The following is a 25,015-nucleotide window of genomic DNA, read 5'->3' as shown; positions in this document are numbered from 1 at the left end:
AAACTCTTAGAGTTAGTTGATTTGTGATAAGTATAAAATAATTCTATAGGGAAAAAATAGTATTTTCAATAAGTAATGCTAAGACAAGTGAACATGTATGTGCAAAAGAATGAGGCTGGATGCTTATCTCGCACTGCATACACAAAAATAACTCAAAATGGGTCAAAGAGCTAAAATCATAAAACTTTAGAAGAAAACATAGGTGTAACACCTCATAGGCAATTGATTTGGACAATAGTTTTTTAGGTATGACACCAAAAGCATAAGCAATACATAAAAAGCAGAAATCAAGTGAACTTCATCAAAATTTAAAACTTGTACTGTATAGTATCCAGAAAGTGAGAAGACAATCCATGGAATGGGAGAATATATTCCCAAAGATTGTACCTGATAAGAAACTAGTATCCAGAATATTAAAAAGAATGCTTACAACTCAACAATAAAAAGACAACCCACCCGGTGTGGTGGCTCACGCCTGTAATCCCAGCACTTTGGGAGGCTGAGGCAGGCAGATCACCTGAGGTCAGGAGTTCAAGACCAGCCTGGCCAACATGGTGAAACCCTGTCTCTACTAAAAATACAAAAATTAGCCAGGCATGATGACGGGTGCCTGTAATCCCAGCTACTAGGGAGGCCGAGGCAGGAGAGTTGCTTGAACTCAGGAGGTGGAGGTTGCAGTGAGCCGAGATTGCACCACTGCACTCCAACCAGAGCAAGATTCCATCTCAGAAAAATAAAATAAAATAAATTACCCAATTTTAAAATGAGAAAGGATTTGAGGCCGGGCACAGTAGCTAATGTCTGTAATCCCAGCACTTTGGGAAGCCAAGGCAGTCAGATCACCTGAGGTTAGGAGTTCGAGACCAGCCTGGCCAACATGGTGAAACCCTGTCTCTACTAAAAATACAAAAATTGGCCGGGCGCGGTGGCTCATGCCTGTAATCCCAGCACTTTGGGAGGCCGAGGCAGATGGATCACGAGGTCAGGAGATAGAGACCATCCTGGCTAACACAGTGAAACCCTGTCTCTACTAAAAATACAAAAAATTAGCCGGGCGTGGTGGAGGGCGCCTGTAGTCCCAGATACTTGGGAGGCTGAGGCAGGAGAATGGCATGAACCCGGGAGGCGGAGCTTGCAGTGAGCTGAGATTGTGCCACTGCACTCCAGCCTGGGCCACAGAGCGAGACTCCGTCTCAAAAAACAATACAAAAATTAGCTGGGCATGGTGGCGGGCTCTTGTAAACCCAGCTACTCCCAACTACTAGGGAGGCTGAGGCAGGAGAATGGCTTGAACCCAGAAGGCAGAGGTTACAGTGAATCAAGATAACGCCACTGCACTCCATCCTGGGCGACAGAGTGAGACTCCGTCTCAAAAACAAAAAAACAAAAAAAACCTCATACACTGCTGGTGGGAATGTAAAATGATGCCACTACTTTGAAAAGCAGTTTGGCAGTTCCTCAAAAGGCTAAACACAGAGTTACTATATGATGAGCACTCTCACTTCTAAGGTATATGCCCAGAAGAACTGAAAACATATATCCATATAAAAATTCATATACAAATATTCATAGCAGCATCATCCATAATAGCAAAAAAGTGGAAACAATCTAAATTTCCATCAACTGATGAATAAACTAAATGCGGTATATCCACACAATAGAGTATTATCCAGCCATAAAATGTAATGAAGTACTGGTACACTCTATAGCATAGATGAACCTTGAAACATGCTAAGTGAAGGAAGTCAGACACGAAAGGCCACATGTTTATTTTTATAAAATATCCAGAATAGGCAAATCGTAGAGACAGAAAATGGATTATTTGTTTCTAGAGGCTGGGGGAAGAGGAGGATTAGAGTGGCAGCTCACTGGTATGGAGTTTCTTTCTAGGTAGATGGAAATGTTCTGGAATTAGATAATGGTGATGATTGCACAACTCTAAATATACTAAAATCCACTGCATCATTTACTTTAAAGGGGCAAATTTTATGGCTTGTGAATTACATTTCAATAAAAAGAAGACGAGGAAACCTAGGATATGTCACAATCCCATGCCACAAACTACTTACGCTTCCAATATAAAAACTATATCAACAATAGTTTACATCATGTTCAGTACATTGCTTGCTAAAGTAAGGTCATGAATATATCAAAATATTTTATAAAAGTTAAAATTTAGTAGATCCATCATTTCTCTTTTCATTCCATCACTGATTCATTCAATATATATTTATGTGTATGCCAGGCTCTTCATCAGGTAAAGTGTTTAGGAGAGAGATAAAGATAAAACTGATGAGAATTCTGCACTTGAGCTACAGCACACTCTCCAAGAATTACAGCATGAGACATAAAACGAAAAGAAGGCTTGGAGGAGATTCACACGAAATAGTACTGTTCAGGAGAGGGGGTGATAATTCCAATGGAAGAGATAACTGACTTCATGGAGGACAGAAGGAGACAGTATTTGAACTGCCCTTGAAGTATGGTTATATTTTGGGGATGTGGAGATGTGGGGTAGGGTGATATGCTGGGGTTCCAGATGGTCCAGAAATATACAATCACCAGAACCAAAGATCCAGAGGTAGGAGATATGAGCTGTTCAATTTGGCTGAGCTAACAGTGTTTGGAGTGGGATCTTGAAGAAGCTGAAAATGAAGATACCACCTAGACAGAGAAAGACTTCCAGTGTTTGACTGAACTGCAATTTTATTGTGTATGCATTGAAGAATCTTTTTTTTTTTTTTTGTATTCTCTAAAGATTTTTAAAATATTTTAAGTTCTGGATACAAGCGCAGGATGTGTGGGTTTGTTACATAGGTAAACATGTCCCATGGTGGTTTGCTGCACCTATCAACCCATCACCTAGGTATTAAGCCCCACATGCATTAGCTAGTTATCCTGATGCTCTCCCTCCTACGGCCCCTGCATCAGGCCCCAGTGTGTGTTGATCTCATCCCTGTGTCCGTGTGTTCTCATTGTTCAGCTTCCACTTAAAAGTGAGAACATGTGGTGTTTGTTTCCTGCTCCTCTGTTAACAGTTTGCTGAGGATAATGGCTTCCAGATTCAACCATGTCCCTGCAAAGGACATGATCTCATTCCTTTTAAAAAAGAAAAAAAAAATTTCCATAGGTTTTTGGGGAACAGGTGGTATTTGGTTACATGCGTAAGTAATTAAGTGCTTATTTGTGAGATTCTGGTGCACCCATCACCTGAGCAGTATACACTGAACCCAATTTGTATTCTTTTATCCTTCACCCCCCTCCCACCCTTTCCCCTGAGTCCCCAAAGTCCATTGTATCCTTCTTATGCCTTTGCATCCTCATAGCTTATCTCCCACTTATGAGTGAGAACACACAATGTTTGGTTTTCCATTCCTGAGTTACTTCCTTTAGAGTAATAGTCTCCAGGTTGCTGTGAATGTCATTAATTCATTCCTTTTTATGGCTGAGTAGTGTTTAGGTGAGGTTATTTGTAAGTAATTAATATTGAGTAAAGAAGATTCATCCACAGTGGCAAAGACACATAACTTCTAAGTATCTTAAACCACATCTAAATGGTACCAAAACATGCAGTCAATTCTAAAAGCTCAGCTAATGATATTTCATAATATAGGAAAATATTCACAACATATTTTTGTGTAAAAAAAAAGCAGACTTCAAAATGGAATACGCATTATGATTCCAATCATGTAAAAGTTATACATGAACACATACAAAAATTAACAGATATAAACAAATGGAAGAATGAATGGAGAGACAGATGATAGATTGAGTGGTGGTGGTGAATAACAGATTTTTTAAAAAATTGTGCCTTTCTATATTTTCAAAACCATCTAAATAAGTATGACCTTTGGAGTTAGAAAATGATATGTATTTTAAATCCATAATTCAACTACTTATCTATATGATGCCAAACTGGATTAGGCTGAATTATCAGCAAGTGAATAAAATAGTTCCTTCATCCATGGAGAAACATCCATTTATGACATTCTTTGAATTCCTCTTCTGTTAGAATTCTTTATGAATTTAAGATAAAAACATGGCCAGACTCAAGATTTCAATATAACGATTACTTTTTCATGTTCAGTAATAACCAATTAAAAGAATTAATAAAAAATCTGATTCACTGTATCACCAAAAGCTGTAATGGCTGCACTGCACAGTATTCCATGGTGTATGTGTACCACATTTTCTTTATCCAGTCTATCTTTGATGGGCATTTGCTATTGTGTCTTTGCTATTGTGAAGAGTGCTGCAATGAACCAAAATGTGCATGTATCTATAATAAAATGGTTTATATTCCTTTGGGCATATACCCAGTAATGGGATTGCTGGGACAAATAGTATTTCTAGTTCTAGATCTTTGAGGAATAGCCACACACGCTTCCACAATGGTTGAACTAATTTATATTTCCACCAACAATGTAAAAGTGTTCCTACTTCTCCACAGCCTCGCCAGCATCTGTTGTTTTTTGACTTTTTAATAATCACCATTCTGACCGACATGAGATGGTACCTCATTGTGGTTTTCATTTGCATTTCTCTAATGATCAGTAATGTTGAGCTTTTTTTTATATGTTTGTTGGCCACATAAATGTCTTCTTTTGAGAAGTGTCTGTTCATGTCCTTTGTCCACTTTTTGATGGGGTTGTTTTTTTCCTTGCAAATTTGTTTTAAGTTCCTTGTAGGTTCTGGATATTAGACCTTTGTCAGATGGATAGATTGCAAACATTTTCTCCCATTCTGTAGGTTGCCTGTTCACTCTAATGATAGTTTCCTTTGCTGTGCAGGAGCTCTTTAATTAGATCCCATTTGTAATTTTTGCTTTTGTTGCAATTGCTTTTGATGTTTTTGTCATGAAATCTTTGCTTGTGCCTATGTCTTGAATGGTATTAACCGGATTTTCTTCTAGGGTCATTATAGTTTTAGGTTTTACATTAAGTCTTTAATCTTGAGTTAATTTTTGTATAAGGTGTAAGGAAGGGGTCAGTTTCAATTTTCTGCATATGGCTAGCCAGTTTTCCCAGCACCATTTATTAAATAGGGAATCTTTTCCTCATTGCTTGTTTTTGTCAGGTTTATCGATGATCAGATGGCTGTAGATGTGTGGTCTTCTTTCTCTGTTCTCTATTCTGTTCCATTGGTCTATGTGTCTGTTTTTGTACCAGTACCATGCCATTTTGGCTACTGTAGCTTTGCAGTATACTTTGAAGTTGGGTAGTGTGATGCTTCCAGCTTTGTTCTTTTTGCTTATTGTTGTCTTGGTTATACGGGCTCTTTTTTGGTTCCATTTGAATTTTAAAGTAGTTTTTTTCTAATTCTGTGAAGAATGTCAATGGTAGTTTCATGGGAACAGCAATGAACCTATAAATTACTTCGGGTAGTATGGCCATTTTCATGATATTGATTCTTCCTATCCACGAGAATGGAATGCTTTTTCATTTGTGTCCTCTCTTATTTCCTTGAGCAAGTGGTTTGTAGTTCTCCTTGAAGAGGTCCTTCACATCTCTTATTAGCTGTATTCCTAGGTATTTTATTCTCTTTGTAGCAACTGTGAATGGGAGTTCATTCATAATTTGGCTCTCTGCTTGTGTATTGTTGGTGTATAGAATGCTTGTGATTTCTGCACATTTTGTATCCTGAGACTTTGCTGAAGTTGCTTATCAGCTTAAGGAACTTTTGGGTTGAGATAATGGGGTTTTCTAGATATAGTATCATGTCATCTGCCAACAGACAGTTTTACTTCCTCTCTTCCTATTTGAATACCCCTTATTTCTTTCTCTTGCCTGATTTTCTTCGCCAGAACTTCCAATACTCTGTTAAATAGGAGTGGTGAGAGAGGGCATCCCTGTCTTGTGCCAGTTTTCAAGGTGAATGCTTCCAGCTTTTGCCCATTCAGTATGATATTGGCTGTGAGTTTGTCATGAATGGTTCTTATTATTTTGAGATGTTTTCCATCAATACCTACTTTATTGAGAGTTTTTAACATGAAGCAATGTTGAATTTTATGAAGGCCTTTTCTGTATCTATTGAGATAATCATGTGGTTTTTGTCTTTAGTTCTGTTTATGTGATGAATTATGTTTCTTGATTTGCGTATGTTGAACCAGCCTTGCATCCCAGGGATGAAGCCAACATTCCAAACATTTTATTTATTTTTTATTTATTTATTTATTTATTTATTTTTGAGACAGAGTCTCGCACTGTTGCCCAGGCTGGAGTGCAGGGGCAAGATCTCAGCTCACTGCAAGCTCCACCTCCCAGGTTCATGCCATTCTCCTGCCTCGGCCTCCCGAATAGCTGGGACTACAGGCGCCCGCCACAACGCCTGGCTAATTTTTTGTATTTTTAGTAGAGACAGGGTTTCACATGTTAGCCAGGATGGTCTTGATCTCCTGACCTCATGATCCGCCCGCCTTGGCCTCCCAAAGTGCTGGGATTACAGGCGTGAGCCACTGCGCCCGGCCTCCAAACATTTTAATCTCATAACTGCATCACTTGGGTTAACTAGGTTGAGATAAATATAAACTCTCAATTTTTTTCCCTCACATAAAAGTCTAGAGGTAGGTAATTAGGGCTGACACAGTGATTCTACAGCGATTCTGTTCCTTCATGCCCTTATCCAACAAGGCTTCTTGCTGCTCACTACCCAGCTACCCCTATGTGTGGCCCTTATCTTCATGGTTCAAGATGGCAGCTAGGGCTGCTAGGTAGTTAAGATCCCTCTCACACACTTTCCTTCTGTCATAATTAACACAGGGTTTTAACTCATGAGGCCAAGCATACACATTACTTCCCACTGGCACCCCTATGCAATATTAAATGCAAAGATACCCTCAGGAGTCCTGTGCTCAAAACAAGCACAAAATAACTTTTTGTTGTTGTTTGTGGTGCTGGTGGTTTTATTTATTTATTTTTTCTGAGGGTCTCACTCTATCTCCCATGCTGAAGTGCAGTGGTGTGATCACAGCTCACCATAACGTTGACCTCTCTGGGCTCAGGGGATCCGCCCACTTCAGCCTCCCAAGTAGCTGGGACTACAGGAACACGCCACCATGCCCAGCTAAATTCTGTATTTTTTTGTAGAGATGGAGTCTTGCTATGTTGCCCAGGCTGGTCTTGAACTCCTGGGCTCAAGTGATCCGTCCACCTCAGCCTCCCAAAGTACTCAGATTATAGGTATGAGCCACCATGGCGTCAAAATAACTTGGAAAGTAGGAATAATTGCTTGTTGTTCCTGAAAACTGTCTCTTCCACACTTTTCAGCCTCTGTTGCGTGATCATGACAAAATATACACAAATAGATATACAGATACACATCAGTTAAAACTAACCTCAAGAAATAGAAAAATAAATAAATCATAAAACATTTAAAAAGTGGTATTCTGACATACTGCCCAGAGGTACCCCTGTTTAGCAATTTAAAAAAGATTTTAAAATAATAATAGGCCAGGTGCAATGGCTCACACCTGTAATCCCAGCACTTTGGGAGGCCGAGGCTGGTGAATCACCTGAGGTCAGGAGTTCAAGACCACCCTTGCCAACATGGTGAAACCCTGTCTCTACTAAAAACACAAAAATTAGCCAGGTGTGGTGGCAGGAGCCTGTAATCCCAGCTACTCGGGAGGCTGAGGCAGAAGAATTGCTTGAATCCAGAAGGCAGAGGTTGCAATGAGCCAAGATCATGCCACTGCACTCCAGCCTGGGCGGCAGAATGAAACTCTGTCTCAATAATAATAATAATAATAATAGTAAGAAACTCTAATGATATTTCAAACAATGGTCCCCTTTTAGGTCACACTATCAAATCAGAGAAAGATATGCTTGATTAGCTGTAAAATGCAATTTGAGGTCTAGATGAACGAACAAGTAACCTCTAAATCATAAGGCTATTGTTACAAACTGAATGTTTGTATCCCCCCTAGAATTCAAAGGGGAGACAGTATCCCCAGTGTGACAGTATCAGAAGGTGGGGCCTTTGGGAGGTAATTAGGTCATGAGAGTAGAGCCCTCATAAATGGGATTTGTGACCTTAAAGAAGATACACTTCAGAGTTTGCATCCTCTTTCTCTGCCATGTGAGAACATGAAAAGACTGACATCTGGTAAGATCTGGAAGCATGCCTTACCAGACACCAGATATGCTACCACTTAGATGCTGGATTTCCCAGCCTCCGGAACTGAGAGAAATAACTGCTGTTTAAGTCACCTGGTCTATGGTAATTTGGTATAGTTGCCCAAATGGACTGTGATGGTTAATACTGCATATCAACTTGATTGAATAGAAGGATGCAAAGTGTTCCCGGGTACATCTGTGAGGGTGCTGCCAAAGGAGATTTAACATTTGAGTCAGTGGACTGGGAAAGGCAGACCATCTTCAATCTGGGTGGGCACCATCTAATTAGCTGCCAGCACTGCCAGAATAAAAGCAGGCAAAACATGGAAAGACTAGACTGGTGTAGTCTTCTGGCCTCCATCTTTCTCTCATGCTGAATGCTTCCTGCCCTCAAACATTGGACTCCAAGTTCTTCAGCTTTGGGACTTGAATTGGCTTCCTTGCTTGCAGATGACCTATTGTGGGACCTAACCTTGTGATCATGTGAGTCAATACTCCTTAATAAACTCTTCTTTTTATACACATGTATCCTACTAGTTCTGTCCCTCTAGAGAAACATGACTAATACATTGAGTAAGATAGTTCCTGTCTTTTTTTTTTTAAAGAGATGGGGTCTTGCTCTATTGCCCAGGTTGGTATGCACTGGCTATTCGTAGGCACAAACATAGCATGCTATGACCCTGAACTCCTGGGTTCAAAAGATCCTCCTACCTCAGCCTCCCAAGTAACTGGGAACACAGGTACCCACCCCCACACCCAGCTAATTTTTGTATTTTTACTAGGGACAGCGTTTACCATGTTGGCCAGGCTGGTCTCGAACTCCTGACCTGAAGTGATCTGCCCTCCTTGGCCTCCCAAAGTGCTGGGATTACAGGTGTGAGCCACTACATCCAGACTTTTGGTTTCTTATGTGTAGGAGAGGATAAGTTTCTTTCTCAGAGTGTGCTGCAGCCAGACATAATATTTCTCCTTGGCAGAAACTCTGCTGTTCCAATCATACATGTAGCCATTGAGTTCAATGTGAAGATCCAGGAGTGGGCGTTTTCTGGAGAAAACAAGAAAGGCAAAATTTAATGCCATGCAAATATCAAAGAGAAGACTGTCGTTAGGGCGAAATGAGCCAACAGATGTGAAAGTTCTTTGCAACTGTTCCTTTCTGAAGGCACCACAAGCTGCTTAGCAAATGATCCAGACTAACTTGCAACACTCTGGCTTGATGGCCACCATCCCCTCAAGCGGCTGCTGAGTTTCACTCTGGGAACATACCAGCCAGATGATAACCCACGTGGATCATCTATGCAAATAGGGATGGGCTCCAAAGGCCCATGGAGTATCTATCTTGGAAGGCTGAGTGGCTCCTGCTCTAACCACCGCTTCCTGCTGGGCCACCACTAAGGAGGCCAGGTAAAGAAGGCCATGAGATTTATTCCTGGGGTATGCAGAGGTACAGCCCAGAATGCATTTGACAGGTGGCTCAGAAACATCATTCTAAATTGTAATTAGAGTGCAACTGAAAAAGGTCAGTTAATCTTATACTTGAGGTACACTGTGGCTTCATTCAGCTTAAACGGAAACCAGCTCACTGATGTTTCTCTTAGAAAAGTATTCTTGCCAATAAACATTAAAAAAAATGTTTATATAACAAAGCCTTCCAGATCTGAACAGCCAGATACCACTTTTCACCTATCAAATTGTCAAAACTTGAGGAAATATAAGAGCATGCAGTGTCAGGGAGAACTCAGGGACATAGCTACTCTCCTATAAAGCTGATATGACCATCCTATAGGACATCTAGTAAGATGCATCCAAGGCTTGAAAAATGCATGTCCTTTGACTCAGTAATTCCACTTCCGGGAATTGTCTCCCTAGAAAACAATTAAGGATAAGAACAAATACTAAGTTGCAAGGATGTTTAATACTTACTCTGTATGAAAGCAAACACTATGCAACAACTGAAGATTGATCAAGTAAATTAAGCTATGGCCATATTATGGGCCATTAAACTGATGCTGTAGAAATGTGACTACTGACATGCAAAAATGTTTGTAATCTACTGTTAAGCAAACTAAAAGCAGGTTATAAAGTGATGGCAGGCTGTGAGTGTCTTTCAGGTAACACACGGGCTAGAGGGGTGCCTGTCCTTGCCCTCTCCCTGTGTGCCCCATTGCCACGCCTTGCAAAATTGAGGAAATCAAGGACTTTCTGCTCACAGCCAGGTGAAAGGATGCCAAATCTGTCAAGATCAAGAAAAATAAGGATAATGTGAACTTTCAAGTTCGATGCAGCAGATACCTTCAGAGAAAGAGAAGGCAGAGAAACTGAAGCAGTCCTTGTCCCCTGCTTTGGCAGTAAAGGAGCTGAAATGAGCCAGACATGGAGATTTGAATTGTATTGAAATTTTTTTAATTAAAAAAAAGAAACAATAGATGATGATTCCATCTGGGCTTACAAACATACTTCCGGGCTGGGCGCAGCGGCTCACTTTGGGAGGCCGAGGCAGGAGGATCACTTGAGGTCAGGAGTTCGGGACCAGCCTGGCCAACATGGTGAAACCCCACCTCTACTAAAAATACAAAAATTAGCAGAGCCGTGGTGGTGTGCGCCTGTAGTCCCAGCTATTCAGGAGACTGAGGCAGGAGAATTGCCTGAACCTGGGAGGTGGACGTTGCAGTAAGCCGAGGTGTGCCACTGCACTCCAGCCTGGGCAACAGAGCGAGACGTCATCTCAAAAAACAAACAAACAAAAAAGATATACTTCTATATGACTGTGTGGGTATCAAATAAAAAAAGATCTGGAAGGTGGCTGAGCATGGTGGCTCATGCCTGTAATCCCAGCACTTTGGCAGGCTGAGGTGCGTGGATCACTTGAGGCCAGGAGTTCCAGACCAGCCTGGCCAACATGGTGAAAACTCTGTCTCCATTAAAAATACAAAAATTAGCCAGGTGTGATGGCGGGCGCCTGTAATCCCAGCTACTTGGGAAGCTGAGGCAGGAGGGAGAATCACTGGAACCCAGGAGGCGGAGGTTGCAGTGAGCCAAGATCATGCCACTGTACTCCAGCCTGGGCAACAAGAGTGAAACTCTGTCTCAAAAAAAAAAGGAAAATTAAAAATAAAAATTTGTAGCCAGACACAGTGGCTCACACTTGTAATCCTAGCGCTTTGGGAGGCCAAGGCAGGCAGATCACCTGAGTCAGGAGTTCAAGACTGGCCTGGTCAACATGGTGAAACCCAGTCTCTACTAAAAATACAAAAATTAGCCAGGGCGTGGCATGGTGGCACATGCCTGTAATCCCAGCTACTTGGGAGGGTGAGGCAGGAGAACTGCTTGAACCTGGGAGGCGGAGGTTGCAGTGAGCCAAGATTGTGCCAATACACTCCAGCCTGGGCAACAGAGCAAGACTCCACCTCAAAAAAAATAATAAATAAGTAAATAAATAAATTTGTTATTTGTATTTATTTATTTATTTATTGGAGACAAGGTCTCCTTCTGTTGCTCAGGCTGCAGTGCAGTAGTGCAATCATGACTCACTGCAGCCTCAAACTCCTGGGCTCAAGCAATCCTCCTACCTTAGCCTCCCAAGCAGTTGGGACTATAAGCGCACACCACCACCCCCAACTAATTTTAAAATTTTTTATAGAGCAAGTTCTCACTTTGTTGCCCAGGCTGAAAATTTCTTAATTTTGAAGAAAAGTATTCAAACTACAAACTAACTAACTACAAAGTATTTATAAATCATGCTGGGTCTATACTGTAGTCCTAGGGCAACCCCAATGCAGGAGGGAAAATCTCTTTTCCTCCTGGAAGAGAAGGGCAGCAAATGTGGCACAGTGGTAATTCCCATCCTGGTGGCATGAAAGTAAGTAGGTGGTTCAGAACTGACCATCTCCTGGGGGCTCACCTTTCTTGTCTCAGTTTCTGGGAGAGGCACTGCAGGTACAAGGACGGTGAGCTGTGGGACCACTCCAGCAGGGACACATCCGCAGTGCACAGGCTCCAGAAGAAGTCAGCTTCTCGGTGAACTGTGCACAGCCCTCGCTTCTGAGCCTTGAATTCCACATTCTTCATTGCTGGCCCATCCACCTCCAAGAGGCTGCTGTCCTCCAGCTGGCCCTCTGACACCACATAGTTCTGAATAAAAAATATCTTCGGCTTCCCTGCTAGATAAGGGCATGAATCTCCCATGAACATCCTCCTGATGTGATGCAGGGGGAGCCCTGAGTGAGTCTGATCCACACCATACACACTCTGGGAGCCTCCTCGGCTCACCAGGACACACACAAAGCTGTCGTAGTCTCGGTGCTCGGGCATACAGGCAAATTGGCCAAGAATCTGGGATATACCATGCATACTGAGATGCAAGAATTTCTGGACTTCATAGCCCAGGGAAGTGAAGGTGTCTCGAAGAAGCTCTGGGGAAAACAAAAAACAAACATGGAAAACAACACTGGAGTGAGGAGAGCTCAAGAGGACTGGGTAGGAATCCTAGACACGGTCTAATCTCCATTATGAAAAGCTTCTGCTTTTGTGTCATATTTTGATGTGCCCGAGTCCTGCGCAGTTGGAACAAGAACCACATGAATCATGAAAGATGTGATTTTAGGTCCCTAAATATGGTCTATACCCTGCTATACCACTGTTCCTGCCTGATGCCAGCCACAGGCACAGACTGAGCCCACTCTAGTCCAATCAAACCAAGGGGGGACAAAACCTTTTTTTCTTCAACAATCTTCTTATTGAAGTCCAGACCTCACAATCTTTCTCTCTTCTGAGTGGCTCACTGTGGGAGAAGCCCACCACCACATCATGAAAGTACTCAAGCAGTCCCGCAGAGAGGCCCACATGAAGAACAGGCTTCCTTCCAACAGCTAGCACCAACTTCCCAGTCATGTGAGTGACCACCATAGAAGTGGATCCTCCAATCCCAATCAAGCATTCAGATGACTCAGCTGACAACTGACCACAACTTCACTAGACTCTGGGCCAGAACAGCCCAGCTAAGCTGCTCCTAAATTCCTCACCCACAGGTGAGGATACAATTAAATTAGTAACTGTGAAGATATAATTAAATTAGTACTGTTGTTTTTAGCCACTAAATTTTGGAGTGATTTGTATACATTTTTAGGTAAATAATTCACTAGGTAAGTCCTTTCACCTTTCCTATCAGTAAAAGGAAAAGGCTTCTTACTTTTCTCCTTTGCTTGGCCCACAACTAAGGATTAAATAATGAATTATTGGCTGGGCGCAGTGGCTCACCTGTAATCCCAGCATTTTGGGAGGCTGAGGCGGGCAGATTACCTGAGGTCAGGAGTTCAAGACCAGCCTAGCCAACATGGCGAAACCCTGTCTCTACTAAAAATACAAAAATTAGTTAGGTGTAGTGGCATGCACCTGTAGTCCCAGCTACTCAGGAGGCTGAGGCAGGAGAATCACTTGAACCCAGGAGGTGGAGGTTGCAGTGAGCCAACATTGTGACACTGCACTCCAGCCTGGGCAACAGAGTGAGACTCTGTCTCAAAAAAAAAAAAAAAACGAATTATTATATCATGTAAGAATGAAGAGATACAAAGGAGGTGCTGATATTCCTAAGTCTATAATCAATAAGCATCATTAACAAGGAAATAGGAGACACGATTCACAGGTTGCAAATAACCCATTAAATAGTGAGGGTAGCCGGGCCCAGTGGCTCACACCTGTAATCCTAGCACTTTGGGAGGCCGAGACAGGCGGATCACCTGAGGTCAGGAGTTTGAGACCAGTCTGGCCAATATGGTGAAACCCTGTCTCTACTAAAAATACAAAAATTAGCCAGGCGTGGTAGTGCTCACCTGTAATCCCAGCTACTAGGGAGGCTGAGACAGGAGAATTGCTTGAACCTGGGAGGCAGAGGTTGCAGTGAGCCAAGATTGCGCCACTGCACTCCAGCCTGGGCAACAGAGCAGGACTCTGTCTCAAATTCAAATTCAAATAATAATAATAATAATAATAATAACAATAATAATAATAATAATGAGGGCAAATGCCTTCACAGGATCTCTGGGTAGCTGTTATCAGGACTGTAATTTTGCACAGCCTTTTTGAAGAGCAATTTGGGAGTATCATTAAACTTAAAATGTGTATACCCTTTATAAAAAAAAAAGAAAACTCTCTGTGTGGTAGAAGAGGCCTGGATGCACTGTCCCCTAGCTATCTCCTCTGAGGGTGCAGGTGAGTTTCGATACCCAGTGCTGAATCCAGGCTGAACAAGGAGAGAACCTGGACTAGGACTCCAGTTCCATCACTACTATTCTATTCCAAAGGACTCACACATCTCTAATCATGGAGTATTTGCTCCTCCAGGGGGCAGAAGCAAACAGGGAAACACCAGACTCAAAGCTCTTTTGTTTACTTATCTCAAGATTGGTTCACTTCCCTCAAAACCTCTCTTCACTGATAAATGTCCTTCCTTATCAAAGTCCTTGAAAGAAAGCTTCACCACGTTCTCCCTGCCCATGCTGATATGTAAGGCTTGGACAGAACAAATGCTGTACTGTGCCTTCCAGCTCTTTCCTTTATTTGTGCTCCCTGGAGGTTCTGGCTGGGGAAGCCCCTGTCACATGACCGTGAGCAGACAGCTGCGTGGTGCAGGGCAAAAGAGGAACCAGCCTTGGAATCACAAGATGTGGGTTTAAGTCCTAGTTCCTCCATCTCCTCCTACTAGGGTCTGAATCTTGCATGGTCTTGGAAGAGACTGAGCTATAACAGCAGAGAAGCTAGGAAGGAAATGGGAATCTGAGGTCTGGGGCAGAAAATCCTTACCTAAAAGAACAGAAGAAAAATGGCTAAAGCTGGAGGTGAAGCCAAAAACCATGCAGGTCCCAAGTGCCAATAAGAACAGCAGGTCTGAGCCTCAGACAAGACAGAGCATTGCTTAAATATCCTGTGGCAAGGCAGTCACTCCACAGGCCCAGCCTAAAGACATCACCGCTGACATTTCCCATTAACGTCACAATTTTCCTCTGTGAGGTGGTGAGGTGGAGTGGGAAGGGCTGTTAGCTGGCACTTGCAACTTTATTGGGCCAGCAAGAACATGCATACAGCCCAGTCTAATGTATAGGATCAAAAAGGTAATGACAGTGCGACTTTGAGTCAGTTTGAGTCAGCCCCAGTTTATTCATCTATAAAACAGGATTAAAACTAATGCTTGGCCAGGTGCAGTGGCTCACACCTATAATCCCAGCACTTTGGGAGGCTGAGGTGGGAGGACGGCTTGAGCTCAGGAATTTGAGACCACCCTGGGCGTCACAGGGAACCCCGTCTCTACAAAAAATAAAAAAATTAGCCAGGCATGGTAGTGCATGCCTGTAGTCATCACAGCTACTTAGGAGGCTCAGGCAGGAGGATCTCTTGAGCAGGAGGTTCTTCAAAAGGTGACTGTGAGGGCAGGGTACGGTGGCTCGTACCTGTAATCCCAGCATTTTGGGAGGCCAAGGCGGGTGGATCGCTTGAGCTGCAGAGTTTGAGACCAGCCTGGGCAACATGGCAAAACCCCATCTCTACCAAAAATACAAAAATTGGCCGGGCATGGTGGCACGCATTTGTGGTGCCAGCTACTTGGGAGGCTAAGGAAGGAGGATCACTTGAGCCCAGGAAGTGGAGGAGCCAAGATCGCTCCACTGCACTCCAGCCTGGGTGAAAGAGTGAGACTCTGTCTCAGAAAAAAGGTGACCGTGAGGATCCAATGAGATTTCTGTAAAGATGCTTTGCAAACTGTGTTTATTCAAATATAAGATATTGACTTTAAAGGAAATAAAGGCAGCCATTTCAAAGTACAAATCACCAACCTTATGGTGTTGTGCATCTCTCATGGAATCTCTCTCTTAGAACCTGGAGGGAGGTCTCTATATTCTAAACTAAAATGGGCTCAGAGCAGACAGAGTCCATATCCTATGTAGGTAGGACAGTAACTGTTTTGTCCTTGCACATAAATAGAGGAAGAAAAACTTGGGGGCCGGGTTTGGAAAATAAAATTTCAACAAACTACAGAAGTCCCACTTCTCCTTCTAGAACCCACCCTGGAAATCCCACACTCAACCCAGTCTGATCTCCGTAAATTTCAACTGTTCTTTAGAACTTCTGGAAATGATGTGGGGGGGCAGGGAGGGGAAGGGCGGGGGTTCTTCTGGCCTTGCAGTTAGTACAGGGCTGTTCATTCAAGGCCAGGGTTAGCACTACTCACAGATTTGAGGACTTCACAGATAAAACAAAAAAAACAAAATACAGTAAAATGTCATGACTTCATTAATTTAGAATTTGTTTTGATCTAAATGAGGATACATTTATCTTGACAATTTCTATGAAAAGGGCTTCATTAAATAAATGTATAAAATAAACAAGAATGAGGGAATGCTTCAACAGTTAATTTACAATCACATATTGAGTACCTTTAATAAACCCAGTGTTAACTGCTATAGAGCACATGGGTAAAACACAAGATGGGCAAAACATTCTTAGTGAAAAAGGGAGTTCTGAGGTCAAACATGTTTGGGAAATGCAAGGTGGACAAGGCTAAAATAGGTTTCTTCACGGGTAGAATTCTCAGAGCCTATAATAGGTCAATATGCATTGCAAATCTCTGAGGGGGAAGAGATTAGGCAGCACTTCTCAAATTTACTTGACCGGAAAACTTTTGTTTTACAAAGTTCCCCTTATTGCCTACAGAAACACTTGGACAAGAGAATACGTATCAAATATATGATGTACTTCAATCAAAGAGCTTATAATCTTGTTGGGGAAGCAAAGCTTATAAATGCACATAAAACAAAGATTACGTGGTGGCTCATGACCATAATCCCAGTGCTTTGGGAGGCCAAGGCAGGAAGATCACTTGAAGCCAGGAGTTCAAGACTGCCCTGGGCAATACAGCAAAAGACCCTGTCTCTATAAAAAACAAAAAGTTAGCCAGACATGATAGCATGTGCCTGTAGTCCCAGCCACTTAGGAGGCTGAAGTGGGAGGATTGCTTGAGCCCAGAAGTTTGAGACCAGCCTGGGCAACATAGTGAGACCCTGTCTCTACAGAATATTTTAAAAATTAGATGGATGTGGTGGCACCTGTGTGTAGTTCCAGCTACTTGGGAGGGTGAGGTGAGAGGATCGCTTGAGCCCGGGAGATTAAGGCTGCAGTGAGCCATGATTGTACCACTGCTCCATTCTGGGTGATAGAGCAAGACCCTATCTCAAAAAAGAAAAGGAAAGTACAGAAAAATGTTCAAACTTTTCAGAAAGAGCAGGATAGAAAAAAAATACTTCCTCTTGGCCAGGTGTGATGGCTCATCCCTGTGATCCCAACACTTTGGGAGGCTGAGGCGGGCAGATCACCTGAGGTCAGGAGTTCAAGACCAGCCTGGCCAACATGGTGAAACCCCATCTCTACAAAAATACAAAAATTAGCCGGGCATGATAGCGGGTGCCTGTAATCCCAGCTACTCAGGTGGCTGAGGCGGAGAATTGCTTGAACCCAGGAGACAGAGGTTGCAGTGAGCCAAGATAACGCCATTGCACTCCAGTAGCCTGGGCAACAGAGCAAGACTCTGTCTCAAAAAAAAAAAAAAAAAAAAAAAAACAACAACTTCCTCTTAAAATCTGCAAACATCGTCTTTTATTTGTATTCAAGGGCCTTAAAAACAACCAGAGCTTTAGGCCAAGCCGTAAAGCCCATCTGTCAGAGATGTGAGACGTTTGCTTCTATATTCCTAACAAGATAAAAAAGTCCAGTGCTTAAAGATGACCCACCAGGGCCTAGCACAGGTCCAGCTTTGCTGTCACTGACACAGATGACACAACACCAAAGACTTATTTTTCAATTCTACCAAACTGAGATAATTAGTTCCCAAATCCCTAAGCATTTACTTCTGCCTCAAGAAGAGGTTACTGAACTCAATAAGGATTCTTCTCAAGAATGAACTACCAAAGAATAACCTTAGTTCATGCACAACACAGCTCTGAGATCAGACTCCACCTCATTGCCTTAATATTTGCTTCGCACAGGGCCAAGCATGGTGCTTTGCACATAGTAGGCCCTCAACGAACATTTACTGGACAAACAAAGAAATAAAGCTTTAAATACTTGGGGGACTGGCATGCTCTTTGGATAAAAGTCTGGTTTTTTAAGGAGAGAAGGGAAGATAGGTAGAAGAGAGTCTGCTAAACTCTAAAGATAAAAAGGAATGGCTTTTAGAAACACACTGACACTGGGAGAGCTTATTCCTTCATTCATTCACCCAACAATTATTTATTGAACACCTATGTACCAGGTATTGTTCCAGGTACTGGAGACCCATAGTAGGAGATAGATAAACTCCCTCAGCTTCATGGAAATTATATTGAGGCAAAGTAGTTAAAAGCATACGCTTTGGAGTCCAGCTTTTGAATCCCAGCTCAATCAGTACTAGAGAAGGTAGGAGTGTAGTTCACTGCTCAGCTTCCTCACCTTGAAAATGGAGAGAATAGGCCAGGCACGATGGCTCATGCCTGTAATCCTAGCACTTTGGGAGGCTGAGGTGGGCAGATCACGAGGTCAGGAGATCGAGACCAGCCTGGCCGACATGGTGAAACCTTGTCTCTACTAAAAATACAAAATTAGCTGGGCATGCTGGCACATGCCTGTAATCCCAGCTACTCAGGAGGCTGAGGCAGGAGAATCGCTTGAACCTGGGAGGTGGAGGTTGCGGTGAGCTGAGATCGCGCCATTGCACTCCAGCCTGGGCAACAAAAGTGAAACTCCGTCTTAAAAATAAATTAAAAAAAAAAAAAGAAAAAAGAAAAATTAGCTGGGCGTGGTGGCGCATGCCTGTAATCCCAGCTACTCAGGAGGCTGAGGCAGAAGAATCGCTTGAACTTGGGAGGGAGAGGTTGCAGTGAGCCGAGATTGCACCACTGCACTCCAGCCTGGCGACAGAGCAAGACTCCGTCAAAAAAAAGAAAAGAAAATAGAATATTCCTAGCAAATTAGTTCTAAGTAAAACAAAAAAAATTTAATGGAGAGAATAGTACCTATATTATGGTATTATTTATGAGGATTAAGCAAAAATCCGTGTAAAGCAATTAGCAAAGTACCTGGCACGTAGTAGATTTTTAATAAATTATATACTCTGAGCACAGCTATACCCAGGTTAGTCCTATCAAGTTCTTGTTTCTTTCTTTCAGAGCCCTTATTTCGGCTGGCAATTACCTTACCTGCTTGTTCATTATCTGACTTCTGCACTCCTCCCAAGTGTTCAATGTTAACCAGATGGCAAAGTTAACTAGACAGAGGAAATCCACATAATTACTCTAGATGAAGTCCCCTAACTGCAGATTAGATGGAAAAGAGATGAAGGGTGCTGCACTAATAATAACAACCATTTTCAACCAAGGCAGGATTCTGGGCCTAGAATCTTCAGTGACAAATTACCAGGAGAGGAGGAGGAAAATGAAGAGCTGGAGGCCTAGAGAGATGGTGTGAGGAGAGGAGACTGTGCCTTTCCACTTCTTAATAATTAATGTTCTCCTGCTGCTCTGAGTCTGTGCACGTAAGTGGATTTGTGACCTCTCAGCTGATGAAAACCATAGCACAAGAAGAGTAAAAGTGTGCTGCCTTGTTTCTTACTTGCTAATTAGCCACCTGAGCCCAGGGGGGTTTATAAGTGGCCTCAAGCCCAATTATTGATTTTGTTCCCAGAGGCAGGGAAGGCTTGAGTCAAATCACCCTGATTCTCAGGGGAAAGGCAGCACTGAGCATCCAGGGTACCCTCTAATGGCCCAGGCCTACTCTTGTCCAGCAATGTACCACCAAGATGTCGAACTTTAAAGGACTATGTCTGACCAGGAAGGACCTGCTGTCTAGAGCTGCCATTCTGATTCTTGGAGCTCGTATACAGATACATCGGCAGCCATGGGGCAGGAAACAGATGTACCAATGCAGTCAAGACCAATACCTGCTCATACCTGTGGCCAAAAGCATGATGCCCCAGGCTCTGCCTCCAATTCTACCATCTTCTTCCATCTTTCTCTTTTATCAGGTCTCTGCCCTCCTGTATTTTGTACTTAGATTCTCCTCTGCCAAGCCCATTGAGACTGTGACTGGTAGGAGTGTTGTGCTCAGCTTTCCACTTGAGTGTTTAGCCAAGAAGCTGGATAACCCTCTCAGGTTATGGCCTCCATTCCAGTGCACCTCAGTCTATGGGGATGCATTCCACTCACCCTTGGGCCTAGAGCAGGCCTCAGTGCCCTGGTCTCTCACTTGTCTGAGATCAGACTCTATGTACCAAGTGCAAAGCCATGGTGAGCTCTTGCTTAGGTGGTTTATGGCTAGAATTAAACAAGCAAATGAGGAAATAGTGCTAGTTGGCATCTAGTACAAGCTCACACTGTGCCAGGCATTATTCTAAGCCCTTTCCAAGTATGAACTCACTCATTCTGCCCAACCTCCCTATGAGGTAGGTCCTGTTATTAACACACTTTACAGAAGAGAAACTGGGACTGAAGGAGGCCGAGAACTCAGCACTACAGGAAAAATAAAAATAAAATTTAAATTAACAAAAATTAGAAGCCAGGCGCGGTGACTCATGCCTGTAATCCCAGCACTTTGGGAGGCCAAGGTGGGTGGATCACTTGAGGTCAGGAGTTCGAGACCAGCCTGGCCAACACGGTGAAACCCCGTCTACTAAAAATACAAAAAATTAGCCAGGCACGGTGGCGGGCGCCTGTATTCCTGAGAGGGATGTACTCGGGAGGCTGAGGCAGGAGAATTGCTTGAACCCAGGAGGAAGAGGTTGCAGTGAGCCAAGATCGCACCATGGCCCTCCAGCATGGGCAACAAGAGTGAGATTCTCTCTCAAGAAAGAAAAAAAAATTAAAAAAAATAAAGAGGCCAGGGACATTGCCCAAGGTCACAAGCTAGAACATGGCATAGCCATGATTCAGACCCACACTGTCATATTCCATTTCTCAACTCTGATCATGCTCCTATAATGCAGAAAAATTCGAATATACATTCAGCCCCTGCCCCCAAGAGGCCCACAACCCAGCAACAGAAGCAAGCACAGACATTGAGTTTTAGCCAAAAAACTTAGTTTTTCAATTCACAGCAGGTCATGGCTTTCTTTTTTTTTTTTATGATTCTCTCATACAACAGATATACATACAACATCTGCTGATGAATGAAACAAAACTGACCAAAACCAGAAGTACAGGACAATTACATAACCTCATTAAACGGGAAGTGACTCATTAAGAAAATATTTTCTCATTCTTATATGGGTACTAATGGCTAAAAAGGAGAAGACACTTATCTTTCTCACATCTAACCAAAAATAGGACATGACCAAGCAGGATCATCTCTGAAATCCTGGAAAATTTAGTATTATATTTGCTAATTTGACCTTCTCTTAGCCTTTCTTCCCATAAAACTCCCCATGGTAACATTTTAAGTGAGCCTAAAAGATAGTTCTGACTCATTTTAAGAGAATGTTGAGAAGCTCTAAAACTGGAAATACAATGATCGATCCTCTTAAGGAAGAGCTAAATAATTAAACAGAACGTCATTCCACTTATCTAGGCTCTTCTCATTCTCTTTTGATGCAGCACCAGTGATTCAGTTTGAGTCAGACATCCAACAACCACTGAGCAAAAGAATCATCTCAGATCCAAGCAATGGTGATGCAGATAGAAGAGACTGAGGCCAACGACCAAAGCAAAGGACAGCATAACTGAATGACACATTGCTCAGAAAATATCCAAAGCTCTGTAAGTGAACACACATTTATTATGTCTTTAATGTTCCCAGGAAAGCTTTTGTCGTCTATCCAGGTGAAATGATGGGGCACGTGATAATATATGAAGCCAGAATGCCTTCCATTAATATTAATGCCCCTCTGGGTTCCAGGACTTCTCCCTGCTACAGCATCCAAAAGAAAAGGCAAGACTAAGGTTCACCAACTACCGTAAATGATGTCTTTGTGCCAGAGACACTGTTACGTGTTCCCCAAATCCATTTCATTTTCCTCCTGACACACAGCGAGACTAATTTCTCCATGTCCACTACAGTTAGATGGAGCCACATGACTGAGTTCTGACCAATCTAATAGGGTGGAAATGATGCATATTATCACTTTTAAGCCTGGTCCCTAAAATCTCTTGTGAGATCCTTCACACATTCTCTTTTCCCTTATCTGCTAGCCAGATGCAAAGGACTCTGCAGAAAACTCCAAGACCTCAGAAGATAATGGAGCCACTGAATAGCCACATGAACAAAGCTCCCCCAGCCCGATCCACACTAGCCTGTGACATGAATGAGAAACAAGTCTCTATTGTGTTGAAACACATATTCATTTTTTTTTCTTTTTTTGAGACAGGGTCTTGCTCTGTCACCCACACTGGAGTGCAGTGGCACCATCTTGGCTCACTGCAGCCTTGACCTCCTTGGGCTCAAGTGATCCTCCTGCTTCAGCTTCCCATGTAGCTGGGACTACAGGTGTGCACCACCACACCAGCTAATTTTTTTTTTTTTTTTGAGGAATCTTGCTCTGTCACCCAGGCTGGAGTGCAGTGGCGCGATCTCGGCTCACTGCAAGCTCTGCCTCCCAGGTTCAAGCAATTCTTCTGCCTCAGCCTCCCAAGTAGCTGGGACTACAGGCGCCCGCCACCATGCCCAGCTAATTTTTGTACTTTTAGTAGAGATGGGGTTTCACCATATTGGCCAGGTTGATCTTGAACTCCTGACCTCATGATCCGCCTGCCTCTGTCTCCCAAAGTGCTGGGATTACAGGTGCGAGCCACCATGCCCGGCCCACACCAGCTAATTTTTAACTGGGCTCAAGTGATCCTCCCATCTCAGCCTCACAAAGTGCTGGAATTCCAGGCATGAGCCAGCGCACCCAGCCTGAAGCACAGATTCTTGAACTGGTTTGTCACGGCAGTTGGTGCTGATCACTCTAATGAATACAGCTTGCCTGTGCCATGATCTCAATCTGGGGGCACCAGTTAATCTGCAGCTTCTACACCTACCTGTCTCATTGCCAATGCAATCGATTATCAGGCAGATTCCTAGGGGCTTGCTCTTCATCTTGTATCTCTCTTCAGGTACGCTCTGGAAAGGAAGGCAAGAATTGCTAAAGACTCTGGATATTGCTCTGTTTCTATAAGGTCCCACCCATATACCATCTCTTCTTTTGGATTTCCTTTGGCAGGTGAGTCACTCAACAGACACGGCCTGAAGTTTCCCATTATGGCAAATGTTTCCCATTAATATCAAATTTTTCCTCTATTAGGGTAATGTGCTTAAGACAAATTATTTTCATTTTTATTTAATTTTAATGAAAATCCCAGTCTCTTTATTGGCTTTGTGGAATAAAGATAATTTGAAAAAGAGAGAAAACATGAGTCATGTCTCCACAGTAACCTGAAGTTATATAAGTGGCATGTTGCCAAGTACAAAGGGAGCCCTTCTATTGCTTCTGCTTACAAAGAGGTGTCAACATAAGAAAAAGCCAGAACAAGTCAAAGTTCAGGGAAGTATCACTGCTGACTAATATGTTCAGCAGTCACTGAGTTGAGATGAGGAGTGCTACTTTGGAACTTCCCTGCATTCCAAAGTTCACTAATGCAATCCACTTTAACATCTTTCTCTTTGTTATTCAGGGTTCCCTTGTATGGAAGTTCTCGGGAGAACAACACTCTCAGAGTCCCATTGTCTCAAAGAATTCTTAATGGACAGATATTTTTAAAGAAGTCAGGGTTATCCACAGCTATGTACATATAATACCAAATCAGATCATTTATTCTGTACCTGAGGCAAAAAAGCTTCTGATTCCTGAATGGATTTCTTCACCGGTTCTTCTGGGGGATGAGAGAAACCATTTACAAAGCTGAAGGAGAGGTAAGTCCACCCCTACACTGGCTGAGTTTCTTTGTATAACAACTGTTCTCCCTTCCTATTTTCTTCAATTATCTCTTCTTTCCCCAGCTATACTTGGCCCCAAGGTTCCAACCTCACATTGAAGAAAGTGACATAAGAAAACACAAGTCCCAGCGCTATCAGGGGCTATCTGGAAAAGCTGCTTAAACGGCAAGTGAAAGAAGGCTCTCCCCTACCCCGTTCTAGGTGAGGAACAGGTGGCTGGTGAGTTTTTAACTTGATAGGAGAATCTAATAACCTCACCACCCAACAATACTGATAGCTTTCCTATATGCGCTGAAACTGTTGACAATACCTAAAGGGAACAGCCTTAGAGAGTGCAGAGCAGGGAAAGTTTATACGTTTGCTAGTTACAAAACAGATGGCACTGTTTTCATAGTCCAGTGATACTGGGAGATCATAAAATAAAATGTCAATGGCAAGACAGTGACAATGGGGGGCAGTGAGGCTGGCAAATGGAGATGAGACTAAAGCTAATTTGCTAGAAAAAAATGACTTCATTAGGTCAGGGAGGTGGAAGAACAACCAGTTTTGAGCCGAGATTGTGCCACTGCACTCCAACCTGGGCAACAGAGCAAGACTCTGTCTCCAAAAAAAAAGAAAAAAATTTAAAAAAGATACACAGCATATATTAAGTGAAAAATGGATTATTAAATAATATGTATAATATTGATTCTGTGTACTTAAAAATATATATTTGTGTACATATACTTACACATGTATTAATATATGCTTAAATATAAAAGAATCTGGAGGCCTAAAAATCAAACAATAGCAGCTATCTCTGATACTTGAAAGTAGAAATTTCATTTTATATTTTTTGTATTTTAGCAATTATATATTAACAGAACAAACAAACAAAGAAAACCCACAAAATAATCTATGTGATATATCTATCTCAGTTTAAGGCATTTAGCAAGAACTTACTAAATTGAAGTTATCACCATCCTCATCAAATTCAATGA

General features: G+C 42.6%; 1 protein-coding gene and 1 pseudogene across 10 annotated transcripts in view; one reads left to right on the top strand and one right to left on the bottom strand.

Annotated features, from left to right (window-relative positions):
• Nucleotides 1-1,736: 1,736 nt before the first annotated feature.
• CFLAR (CASP8 and FADD like apoptosis regulator) overlaps nt 1,737-25,015 on the bottom strand; it is a 55,205-nt gene continuing 31,926 nt past the window's right edge. For 3 of the 10 annotated variants that reach the window (XM_009237962.4, XM_009237961.4, XM_054548576.2), the window contains 4 exons: nt 23,922-23,971; nt 23,141-23,222; nt 12,016-12,526; nt 1,737-9,159 (listed from right to left, as the gene is read on the bottom strand). In XM_009237962.4, coding sequence (XP_009236237.1) covers nt 9,021-9,159; nt 12,016-12,526; nt 23,141-23,222; nt 23,922-23,971 — 782 coding nt within the window. In that variant the 3' untranslated portion in view covers nt 1,737-9,020. 10 annotated transcript variants of the gene reach the window in all.
• On the top strand, nt 10,058-10,480 carry LOC103890015 (large ribosomal subunit protein eL38-like; annotated as a pseudogene).

The sequence above is a fragment of the Pongo abelii genome, chromosome 11 (genome assembly GCF_028885655.2).
Source record: "Pongo abelii isolate AG06213 chromosome 11, NHGRI_mPonAbe1-v2.0_pri, whole genome shotgun sequence".
NCBI classification, from domain to species: Eukaryota; Metazoa; Chordata; class Mammalia; order Primates; family Hominidae; genus Pongo; species Pongo abelii.
This window is presented reverse-complemented; position numbering and strand designations above follow the sequence as displayed.